Source organism: Bombyx mori, chromosome 12, assembly GCF_030269925.1.
Source record: "Bombyx mori chromosome 12, ASM3026992v2".
Lineage (NCBI taxonomy): Eukaryota > Metazoa > Arthropoda > Insecta > Lepidoptera > Bombycidae > Bombyx > Bombyx mori.
This window is the reverse complement of record NC_085118.1, coordinates 6,730,333-6,742,979: the sequence shown is the minus strand read 5'-3', so window position 1 is coordinate 6,742,979 and position 12,647 is coordinate 6,730,333. Positions and strand designations below refer to the sequence as shown.

Genomic DNA, 12,647 nt, shown 5'->3' with positions numbered 1-12,647 from the left:
AGAAGTTTAATAACGCGGTTGGATATACCGTCGGAACCGGGAGCCTTGCGAGGACGTAGGTCTTTGATCAAGTCTTTAACTTCCATCGGGGTGACGGGTGGTAACGCATCAGAGGGTGGCAAGGAGGCTCTGCGTTCTACCTCACTGTCTACTAATTCTACATGAACAGGGTCCACGGATTGAGTGCTGGGTGTGCACTGGGTTTGCAATGTATCGGCCAGCAGCTCTGCTTTTTCGTCATCATCGAACGCCGCGAGTCGGCCTGAGGGGCCTACGAGGGGGGGCATAGTTACTACCGTATCCGATTTGAGAGTACGAGCTAAGCGGTAGTAAGACCTTTGGGAGGGCGCGAGTCCTTCTAAGAAATCAGACCATCTGGCATCTCGGACTTCGGCGATGCGAGACTTTACGTCGCGTTGTAGGGCACGCATTCGAATACGATTTTCCGCGGTAGGATACCTGTCGTAGGCGCGTATCGAGGCGTTCTTAGCTCTAAGGAGTTCCCTAATATCTTCGGACAATTTGAAGCGGTGAAGGAAGTCCTCCGCTATAACTTGTTTCGATGACCTATCTAATGTCGAGGTGATGTGTGATGTTAAGATGTCTATGGCTTCAGCGGTATCCTGAGGAGACGGGATAGAGTCCGGGTTAAACGGGAGCGATGGTGGATCAGATTCAGCCAGGCTGATGCCCAGCGTGTGCCAATCCACCACAGTCCTCGTGACGGGAACGGAATCGGGAGCGCGACCGAGCTTCATAACGACGGGACGGTGGTCTGAATCTAACTCTGAAACTACTTCGATCGAGTGTAAGCTCAGAGTTACGTTTTTTAATAACGCTATGTCGAGTATATCCGGGCGATGCGCGATATTTAGCGGGTAGTGAGTCGGGGTTAGCGGAGCGACGATATCGAAGGCGAGATCATCGACTAACGCGTCAAGCCGCCTGCCATTCGGGGTTGTGGTGTGTGAGTTCCACCTGATGTGTTTACAATTTAGGTCGCCCGCCAGAATGACAGAGCTCCCCATACCGAGCAGCGCCTCGATATCACTGCTTAGAACGATCTTATCCGGTGGAAGATAAACGGACGCGATAACGATCGGCGCGTGTCCCGTCAGTGAGATTCGGCACACTGATGCTTCGATATTAGCGAGCGCGGGAGGATCGAGCGGGACGCAATGCAGGGCTCTTCTATAGTAAATGACGGTACCACCACCACGGGCAGAGAGCCTGTCGTTCCTGACCATGTTATAGTTCGCGATTTTAGGGTCACGGCGCGCGGGCTTAAGTAGGGTCTCCTGCACTAAAAAGATATCAATTTGGTGGTCACGCAAAAAGTCAGAAACCTGATCACGTTGATTTGCGAGACCGTAAGCGTTAAAAAATCCTATCGTTACGGATAGGGGCTTTATTCTACTTATATACGCCATTGATTACCGGCGGAGTGAGGGGAGGACGTACGTATTTAATGACGCGTATACGTCGGCGTATTCCTGCACAACGGCGATAAAGTGTTGTGCAGTGGAGGCAGCGCGAATGGCGTCGCCCAAAGCGTTAACGCGCTCAAAGTTGATCGACTGAAAGAAGTCGATCGCTAAAGCGAGATTGTCGGACGCGGTCGGAGGGCAAGTCGCGGGAGAGGGACGAGTCGCGGGGGCGGGACGAATCGCGGAGGAGGGAGTTGTAGCCGTGTTCGTGTACGGCAGCGGTTTTGCCCAGGCCGAGACACTGGGCACCGCCGCCGGAACGAACGCTGGCTTAGCCTGCGACGCAGAGGGTGCCGAGGCTTTGATGTCTGGGCCGGAAGCTCGGAGGCGGTTTTGGCGGGCGACGCGGCGATTTATTTTAGGGGCTCGGGGGCAACCACGGTAATTCGCGGGGTGACCCTGTGTTCGACACAGGACGCAGCTAGGCGGTTCCGTCGCGGTTTTTTGGTCGCGTGCGCAGAGGGCCGTGGCGTGATCGCCCAAACACTTAACACATCGGGGGCGCGCGTGACAGTTACGGGAAGAGTGCCCGTACAATTGACAGTTATGGCACTGGCTAGGAGTGCCTTTTTTATGGGGGGCTTCGACAGCGATACCAGAGAGCCTACAGACGGTCTGTGTGTTAAAGATTTTCTTACCCTCGGGGGTAGGCTGGAGAGCGACTAGAACCATATTATATGGCTCCCTACCGCGACCGGTGTGCATACGGTGCACAGAATTCACTGGTAGGCCTTGTTCTAACAGGTCGGCTTTTACGAGCTCTACATCTAACTCTTTAGGGATTCCGCGTATTACAACGCGGAGTTCGCGCTCCTCCTGGAGCGTATACGTATGGAAACTTATACGCTCCTTACGGAGGTAAGAAGAGAGGGCCCTATGGTCGTCGGGTGTTTGAATCTTAATTTGAATGCCGTTCGCGAGGTTACGGGCATTCGTGAAATTTATATTTTTGGCCTTAAGGGCCAGGCAAACTCGATCCCAAGCTGCCTTCTCCTGAAGGATAACCGGGGGAGGGGTCTGGGTTTTATTTTGTGCCACCGGACGCGGCGACGGAGTGGCACGGGCTGGGGGCGCAACGGGAGTCTGAGGGCGGGGGCGCGACGCGTTCACGGCTTTGCTAATTTTAGCGGCCGCGGGAGCTCGAGACTCCGCGGCACGCTTCTTACCCTTCTGTACCAGGGTGAATCCATCCGTCGATGAGGCGGGGGCGAGGTCGACCTCCATGTCCGAGTCAGAGTCGGAGCACGAGGAGGCGGGTGCAGGCGACCTACGAGCAAGTGTAGGTGTTTTAGAGGGCGCGACGGAGGCCGCGGATGATCGCTCAGCTGAAACGATGGTCACGGCGGACGACGCAGCAGCTTTTCTCGCCAGTATAGGCGACACGGGAGCGGCAGGCACGACAGAGGCTGCGGTGCTCAATGCAGAAGCTCTGCACGCAGGTACAGGCGACGCAGGAGCAGCGAGCGCGGCGGAGTCCTCGAGAGGGCTCGCAGTGTGATTGGCCTTGAAGGCCAAAAACTCCGAGGCGAGCTGTGGGTGGCGAAGTCGGAGGAATTCCGCGAATACAGCGTCCATGATCGCTGAGTACCCAGGTGGGGCGGCCCCGGGTCTTGAAAACACTCGCCTTGCGGCGAGGCCCCAACTTCTCGGACCTGAGCGGTTCTCTTGAACACAGGTGGCAATGCGGCGCGATTACTACAGGACAAAGAAAAAGCACAACAAAACAGAAATTACGAAAAGAAACAAAACAAATAAATACTTGCAGGAAACCACTTTGTCGGCAGATGTACCACGAACACAGAAACAACAAAAGGAAACAAAACAAATAATAAAAAATGTGTGCGTGTACTAGTGTATACACGTAAGAAGTGAAACTTGTTTATGGCCTTATTTTTCGAAAAATGATCTACATGCAACTTTCTAGAAATTGGTTAAATAAAGTTAAATTAGATAAAGTTTAAACAAAAGGATTTTATTATCATAGACATGAATACAAAAAAGTTAAATTAGATAAAGTTTAAACAAAAGGATTTTATTATCATAGACATGAATACAAAACAGATGGCGCGTAACGGAAAAAAGTGACGCGTAACCGAAAAATGTGACGGTAAATTTTTTTCCAACGCCGATAAGGAAGTTTCACTTCAAAAACTTCCAGAAAGAGCACTTAGTCGGCAGATGTACCACAAACACAGGCCGCGCGAACAATGGCCGGGCTAACAAAAGCCGGGCGAACAAAGACCGGGCGATCGAGTGGACGATGAGCACGTCCGCACGTGACGGGTGCCTCTATCGGAATGATAAGAAACCCATGAATCAAGCATATACATACAATGGAAATAATGTATGGTTTATGGATCAAAGAAAATAATTGTTGTCAACCGTACCGTCTTAGTTTAATTAGCAACTTTCTAACAGAGTTTTACGAATAATTTGTGGGCTTTTAGTAAATTTGGTATTGGAAGCACTTTGTTAATACAAGCGCTTATATCAATTGGAAACTTCATGTCATCGTTTCAGTGGATTAATATCAAACAGTGATGAAAATTAAACGAAATATTCTCGGTAATTTGATTGCTTTGTAAATAAGGTAGGATAACAGAATTTTAATTAACAGAATTATTTTCGTGATATTTATATTGTTACTGTTATGTAATGACATTCTAGAACAAAACGAGTGTGATGTTCAAAATAACATACGGATAAAAATTCTAATTCACAAAGAATAGAAAACTTAACAAAAGTACACAAATACAATGAGAACACACAAAGATGTATAGTTGAATAATGAACTTTGAATTTTTTTACTATATTTACGAATCCCCATGCGCTTGACTGAGCAGGTGAAAGACCTTACGGAAGCCCCTGTGCGTGCGCTGGCCCTCGGTTCGCAAACTATGAAAAACATCTGTCAAGGCTTTAATAAGCAAGAATTCCACATGACCACGACTGCTCTGCCAAAAGCAACCGAATATGATGATGATTGTGAGGTAAAGAAAATGACTTGAATGTACACGATTAATTCAATTCTGACACTGGAACACAAAAGTGTATTGAGCAGTGCGGACAAAAAATATATACCTTTAATATCGAAATCCAAAACAATATGTACTACCTATTGAGAGACATTTTCTATCTCGTTTTCATTTAAAATTGTGAATAAGCCGCACATTGTGAATAACCACATTTATTGTGTAGATTCAATCAGCTCCTGTTTGATGATAGCTCAACCTTAGGTGCCTATTTACCCGAATAAGCAAAATTTTCTTATGTATTATCTTCTATTGTACCAAGTATAGTAATAGTAGAAATAGCATACAATTTTTTTTTTTTTTATATTTGTTCTCGTGGTTGTCTACCAATTTATTTATTCAACTCATCTAAATGTATATATTACATAACGAGTGATTTTTGTTATAAAAACCATCTTATTTTAGTTTTTCAGCCATAAATAACACTCGTATGTATTATGTAATGCTGCTGTTTGAGTTTCCATCAAAACTACCTCAGTACAATGTCGTATTTATAGAGCCGTAGCGTCATTAACCATAACATTTATTGGTGCGTAACCTCATTAGTTGAACGAACTATAATTGACACACCGGTTGACCTGTCAATTAAGCAGGCACATCAGAGACAATGTCGGCATTTCTTTCACTCACCATAACATAATTCAAAATTAAATTAATTCGAAAATAAACTCTTCTGTCTTGAGTACTGATAATTTAATCATCAATTTAATATCTATCGAATAATATGACGTATTGTTTCTAGTTTTATCATTAGTTCATATGATTCTCTAGTATATCAAAGGTGAGGTCAATTTAAAAGTAATACAAATTTATTTTCATAGTTCTAATATATAACAAGGAAAATTGGTTCATTCTTAATAGTAGTCATGATATAAACACATCAGTGTACATATGTATTAAATCATGAATCGTTCACGATTTTCCCAAAACGAAAAAGAAATCGTACGTGATGAGAATTATGACGGATATCGTGTATCAGAATCTTGTTATTGATTCTGCCAACGATATATTTGATTAAGGATTCCACTCCACGTAATTGAGGTCAATGAAGTAGAAGAAAAATATTTGTATTCACTTTGCGAATCGAAAAAATGACGTATTGTAAATACCATTCAGAAACGTAAACACGATCTTAGAAAATACACGGTAACATCGAATTAAGTTTTTCTTATTCTGAATTCTCAATTTAAATTATTGTAAAAAATGTAAAAAAAAGCAATTAAAATCTTATCGGAAACACTTTGATTTCAAATAAAACACGCCTTTTTTTTAAAAAACTGTTGACCATTCTATAAAAACCATACCAAATAAATAAATAAAAAAGTAAAGTGACTTACCCGAGCTAACTAAGACGATAGAGATGACAGTCGCTATGAACCAACGCATTTTGCCGTCTTCACCTCACAAAAAACTCATAGATAACTTTTGTAGAGGAAACACGGTTGTGCTCAGAAAGTCTGAGCAAACTTTTACGCGGCCGTAAGGGAGGCCCGGCCTGTTTGATGCGTCAATTTGAAATGAATTCCGCTGTGGTACTACGGTTGAATCAGCGAACATGAAACGTCTGCTAACCTTTGACACGCATGCGCTATGTAATAAGAGCACTGTGTATTAATTGTAATTAAAAAATAAATGCAACATAATTGAAATTTTGAACAATTTTGTTCAGATTTTTGCCTGACACTGGGACCATAAAGTTATTTTGTATTAAATGTCAATTTGGTGTGTAATTAGACAAACGCCCGAGATTTTGAACGTGTTCCATTTGCAATTCTGAAAAAAAAAGCAAGTTACACATAGCCGAGATGAAGAGTTGATTCTGTCGCTCTTAACTAATTGGTTTGTTGATTTATTGTTAAGTAAAATCACAAAGACAAATCGGCTATCGTATCTCTAATATCAGATAGATCTGAGGGTAGAAGTTGGCATCATACGCATCGTGGTATCTTAAGCTTAACTAACCACTTCGCACCAGGTCGTCCTCTTCTCATCCCCATTAAAGTGAAATTTAAGAAGTTCTTAATCATTTTTATGTTACATATACACGCATACTGTACGCATACGCTCTTGCGAGTCCGCACAGGTAGGTACCACCAGCTCGCCTATTTCTGCCGTGAATCAGTAATGCGTTTCGGCAGACGAGCATACGGCCCACCCGATGGTGAGTGGTTACCGTCGCCCATGGACTTCAGCAATGCCAGGGGCAGAGCCAAGCCACTGCCTACCGCTAAAAATGTAATGAAAAACCGAGAAGAATACTTTGAATGTAAAAAATAAGTAATAATTTCACTTCATTTAGGCCGTAAGTTGCTCAACATTTGAAGGCATAAAGACGATATAACAATTATACGTTCATCAGTGCAGGCTTGATTATTTTCACAATCGTCCATTACAAATCACTGATTTCTAGAATGAGAGAGCATAAACTTGAATTTGTCATTTCTTATCCAAGAATGAACTGATTGCTATTGATTATCTTTGATCTTCAAGATAGCTAATCCTACATTATTTTAATTACAATTGCTATTGAAAATATTTTGAAAATTAAAAACAGGTGTCATAAGGTCGATCAAAATAATTACAATTGAATATTTTTTTCAAAAATAAGTGTTTTTCGTATTTCAAAAGATTTTTTTCTTTAGCGACGAAGATAGATATATCTGGAAACACCAAATGTCTAGATTGCAATCCTAATTTTGTTACCGTTTTCTGTTCTTAATAGTATTTTTAATTTCGGACTATGTCTTCATACCCGTTTTTCAGAAAATAAACTTAGGACACTATTTTCATCAATACCTACCTGTTTCAATAACTGTAAGGCGTTGTGATTTTGTCTCAAAATGAGTGAAACTGCGGGGGACGATGCGTTAAAAACTAATTGCTTTTTATTAAAAGATACCGGTTGGTTATTAGATAAGATAAGATGAATTCTAAAGTTTTTGGACTTCCTCATGCCAGGTCTCTGGGGAATTACCTAATTTCATGACCACTTTTTTCATGCCTCCTAACTTCGATAGAAGCTGAGTGATAAAAAAAAAAACATGAAAATAAACACGTTCCACTCATATTATCGTAGATAAATCAAGATATCAAATTACATACGAATTCCCTTCTTCACTCGTTTCCGTTTGAAAAACGATAGTGGTATTATTGTAAGAATTGGCTATAGTCTACATAAACTACAAGATTTTTAAACAGAAAGTCAAGCTGAACTGCATATTATGTTAAACTCATCCGAATTGTTTACTCTTATCTTTTACCAGAAGAAACCTTTCACGTTTTTTTTTCACGTCTGGTAGATCTAATTAATACTAATTTGATCGGCTAATCAAAATATTATTCAAATTATGATTTACATTTTATTTACTGTAGCTCCTTTAAGATTTACATTAGAAATTACAGATTTGCTTAATTTACTTACTTTCTGCTGCTTGGCAACAATTTGGGGTTAGTAAGCTGACCTCATATTTTAAACTAGTTGGACGGGATAGTCAAAATTATTGCCAACTTTGTGACCTAATATACTTGAATACGACATGCGGCGTAACTGACGCTGTAATATGTAGTATTCGTGCGTTTTAATTCCAATTTACAATTGTATTATATTATCTGTATTAACATAAATTGTGTAAAAGCATCAGCTATGATGCTAGGCAGTGACGAGACAAGGAATGCAAAGCAACTAGTTCTGCAAGTCCGTAATCTTCTAGAAGGAGAGGGCGGAGCGCGTAATAGATCTGTGTGGAATTATTTATTTTATTTGTCCACATGAAAGAAAATATAATTTAAAAATCACCAATTATAGCTTTATAAAACAATTGAATTACAATTAAGACATTCATAATTTTAACCCTATCTATAATCGTCTCTCGCTTCAGTCCTGCGACTCGAGCTCTTACAATAGTCGCTGTTTCTCATAACTACGGTGCCGATCCATCAACATTTTGATCTATCTTCCATTACTCTGCTTGACGGCATTTCTGGCTTGATTCCGTTTGTATTCATTAATGGTTTCGTCCGTAGTCGCAAGTGTGAGTGCAACATAGAATCTCAACATTTCTAACTCAGCCTTGATTTTCCAGTGAATACCTTCCTTTTACTCACGCACGGGAAGAGATGGGTTAGTGTAAATATTAAGCCTATTCTTAAATTTTTTGAAAATTTGGGTATGTAAAAACAAACATATTTTTTTATTCTTTGTTGTAATTAAAATTACTATTGCCCTATTTTACAATACCTTCTTATCTACATGCTATTTAAAATACGTTCCTTTTGATGTACCGTTAACAAACTTTATCGGAACTAAGATCTTAATATCATATTTATCTAACTTAGTCACATCGATCGCGATCGCTTTATAAAGGCATTTTAAATCGAAAATTGCACAAACACATTTCGTGAAGACGCGAAAAATGTTGAAACTGATTACTTTGTTGGCCATCGCATTTGCCGGTGAGTAACTTTTATTTGAAAATACTGATTGTCATAGATAAATACTGTAATTGTAACAGTGAAATATTCATTAAGTCATTTACTCTCCATAAAATATGAATAAAGGAAAACTTTTTTACCCTTTTACGAATAATATTAAGAAAACAGTTTACTAACTTAACAAAAAATACATGCTTTAATATTAAGCCTATTTAAAAAGTAAAATAATCTTTATTTTATCCCGTTCAGTATATTCGGCCAAATGAAATGATTGTATTCTTATCGGTTCTTGATTTGTGTAAGTTAATCAAAAATCTTGAAGTTGGTAACAACTACATTCCGATTATAGTACACAAATAGATATAACTAATAGATACAAATCAAACTTGTAAAAGTGTACTATTATTATTATTTTATTTTTTTATTGCTTAGATGGATGGACGAGCTCACAGCCCAGCTGGTGTTAAGTAGTTACTGGAGCCCATAGACATCTGCAATGTAAATGCGCCACCCACCTCGAGATATAAGTTCTAAGATCTCAGTATAGTTACAACAGCTACCCCACCCTTCGAACCGAAACGCATTACTGCTTCACGGCAGAAATAGGCGGGGTGGTGGTACCTACCCGTGCGGACTCCCAAGAGGTCCTATGTGTAGTTTGGCAATCTGGTTTCTCTATGCATCACTCGAAATCATACTTCTTAAAAACAAAATGCTCGTGTATCATTAATGTGTTCTAATTAATTATTATCTTCTTTTTAGCTTGCAACGGAGATGCCATTCAAAACTTGGAGCGATTTGGAAGTTTAAATAAATATTATTACTATAGGTGAGTTTTTTTTGTATTTCTCTAAACGAGTTGTGTGATATATCTTATGTATATACATATATGCTTTAAACAATATTATATCTATTTTACACAGCAATGCACAGAGAAATTCGATTACACTCACCGAAGACCACTTTCCCACTGGAAACGATACTGCTGCGCCCTTTAACAATAATTCGGATATTGTCGTAATAATACACGGTCACAGTGGCACTGCTACGACGACGATCAACCCTATTGTTAAAGACGGTGAGCAAAGATTTAACTTTTTAATAAAATTAAAATTGACTACAAGCCAGGAACGAGGAATGAAGAATTAAGTCTGCTGAAGTTGGCTTCATCAATCTGTTGATTATATAATGAACAGTCTATATTAATTTACAAATAGAAATTACAATGCAAAAACGAACTAGAAAGTTAACTCAACTATCATCATCATCATCAGCCTTTATCTGCCAACTGCTGGACATAGGCCTTCCCCAATGCCTTCCACATAATGCGGTCCTCCGCCTTCCGCATCCAACGACTTCACGCCGTGCACACTAGGTCATCGGTCAACTATCGAGTAATAATAAAATGTTCTAATGTTCGAAATTTGCTTTCAGCATTTTTAACAAGTGGCGATTATAACGTTATCGTTGTGGATTGGTCATCATTCAGTTTATCAACATATTCAACGGCAGTGATGGCTGTGACAGGTGTGGGATCAAGTATCGCTACTTTTTTGAAAAATCTCAAATTACCACTTAATAAGGTGCACATTGTTGGTTTCAATCTTGGAGCTCATGTTGCTGGAGTGACTGGAAGAAATTTGGAAGGCAAAGTAGCAAGAATTACGGGTAAGTTTAATGTATGATTTTTTTGTTGATTTTTACTTTTCATCAAGCAACGAGGGGACTGACACTCCTGTTATTATCTACAATTACTGAAGTCCTCGCGAATTATATTGATGGCTAAATTCTTCAGTATAGTCTTAATACATGAAGTATAATAAAATCGAAACAATAGATACGACGCTTTGTACCGAGTTTTCTTTTTTCTAAGTTTAGGTTGATGGTTGAACGGAACACGATAAGGTAAATATTACATTTTGAGATATATATCGCATCCAAGTCTCAATATGTAACAAGTGACTTCAAATTGGAACGTATGAATTTTCTATTGAAGGTATAGGCAGGATGTGCTTTGGAGCTACCATGCACTCTACAACCAGTGAGTCGGTATGCTTCGAAATGTTACTTGGCAATAACTATAGAACCCAAAGTGAAACTAGGCTAAGTCTACACAACTGGCTCTATTGGAGCCCGTAAAAAACATGTTTTACAAATAAACTTTTATACAGCCAGATTCAGAATATCTCACAATCTAATTAAACATTTCTCCAAAAAACCTAGGTCTAGACCCTTCGGCTCGTGATTGGGAAAACAACGTACTACGACTGGGAACAAACGATGCTCAATACGTTGAAGTTATTCACACCGACGGATCTGGTGTCAACAAAAACGGCTTGGGCGTTGCTATTGGACACATTGACTTCTTTGTCAACGGCCGTCTTGTCCAACCGGGCTGCACGAATAACTTATGTAGCCACAACCGCGCTTATGAAGTTTTTGCTGCAACAATTACGCATGGCAAACATTACGGAAATCAGTGCAGCACAGAAGCGGAGATAACCGCAAATAATTGCCGAGGATTTATAGTTGAAATGGGTACTGCCAAACTTGTAAAGCATGGGTATGTTTAATATCTTTCCATTACGTATTGCAATTTCTATGTTTTTTTTTAATATAGGGATAATAAGGGATAACGGGAAACATCCAAATAAATTTCGATTTACATGTGCTTTTGCGCAATCTAAACTGAAAAATGTTTCGAATGAAATATTCTGATACTTTTCAATAGTTGAGAAGTGTGATGTGGTACCGTATTATTGAAAGCCGGTCACGTTCCGCTCTGACTATTAGTAAATGTATAAGTTCACCCATTTGTTTAAACTAGAAACGCGCTGTCTATCACAGAAATTTGAACTAAATATTTGATATTCAGTATTTATGAACAAGTTACTATATCAGAAATTTAAGATTAATCAATTCGTTGATCGAGTGGTCATTGACCCTAACTATTAAGCTATGAGGTCCGTATCCCGTTTCCGATAGGAGTCAATATATTTTTTAAAGATATTTGAGGTCGGGGTGTATTTACTTGTTCTTGTGTTGGATGTATTCGTGGTACACACATTAAAAAGAAAAATTCTATATGGAGTTCGTTGACTGCATGCTTACTCAACGAACTATTAACTAAAATCCATATATCTCACCGAAATACCTGTTTATTGAACCAACAATTAAATGTTTCTTCCCGTTAAAATCCCGTTAAATCGAATATTTGCGTTGCAAATTATTTCGTTCGGGTCCTTAGACAATTGACAATTCTCAAAGTGTAATTTTTTAACTGTATCAAATTATTCATCCGACGCGTATAAAAGCAGAAATTGTTCTTAAATTTTACTTTAATTCACTCAGCGACATCAATAATTTGACGCGACATTAAATGTTGAATATTGTATCAAAATAACTCAGGATTTAATTGCGTGTCGGAGTCCATGTCGAATCCTTTATTCATTGATATTGAGTCTCCTATTTGATGGTAATCAAACATTTTCTTTTCTCAAAATAAAGTTACAATCTTGCTTGCTTCATTTCAGGTCTGGAATGTTCCGAGTAAATACCGGCATGAGGTACCCATTCCATTTGTGATGCCTACAAAACTTAAAACGAAGTTTTCTGTGATGACCAATAAAATTAGTTTCTACATTAACTATTATTTATTATTATTATTATTAAAATAATAAAAATATACAATGTTGAA

General features: G+C 39.5%; 2 protein-coding genes across 3 annotated transcripts in view; one reads left to right on the top strand and one right to left on the bottom strand.

The window, feature by feature from the left end:
- LOC101741075 (hemicentin-1) overlaps positions 1-7,406 on the bottom strand; it is a 129,420-nt gene extending 122,014 nt beyond the window's left edge. Inside the window, exons 1-2 of one of the 2 annotated variants that reach the window (XM_062671400.1) lie at positions 6,482-7,406; positions 5,857-6,292 (exon numbers count right to left, since the gene is read on the bottom strand). In XM_062671400.1, the coding sequence (XP_062527384.1) occupies positions 5,857-5,905 (49 nt within the window). In that variant the 5' untranslated portion in view covers positions 5,906-6,292; positions 6,482-7,406. The remainder of the gene's footprint in view (positions 1-5,856; positions 6,293-6,481) is intronic. The other variant, XM_038014483.2, reaches the window with a different exon arrangement.
- A 9-nt stretch (positions 7,407-7,415) lies between these two features.
- On the top strand, positions 7,416-12,647 carry LOC119629268 (pancreatic triacylglycerol lipase). Its single transcript, XM_038014481.2, has 6 exons — positions 7,416-8,971; positions 9,713-9,779; positions 9,874-10,028; positions 10,385-10,618; positions 11,174-11,513; positions 12,484-12,647. Exons 1-6 carry the CDS (start codon positions 8,932-8,934, stop codon positions 12,533-12,535), a joined length of 888 nt encoding a protein of 295 aa, XP_037870409.1. The 5' UTR covers positions 7,416-8,931; the 3' UTR covers positions 12,536-12,647.

Coding starts and splice junctions, on each gene's coding strand:
- LOC119629268 (XM_038014481.2), top strand. CDS start 8,932: ATGTTGAAACTGATTACTTTGTTGGCCATCGCATTTGCCG. Junction 8,972..9,712: donor GTTGGCCATCGCATTTGCCG/GTGAGTAACTTT, acceptor TCTTCTTTTTAG/CTTGCAACGGAGATGCCATT. Junction 11,514..12,483: donor GCCAAACTTGTAAAGCATGG/GTATGTTTAATA, acceptor GCTTCATTTCAG/GTCTGGAATGTTCCGAGTAA.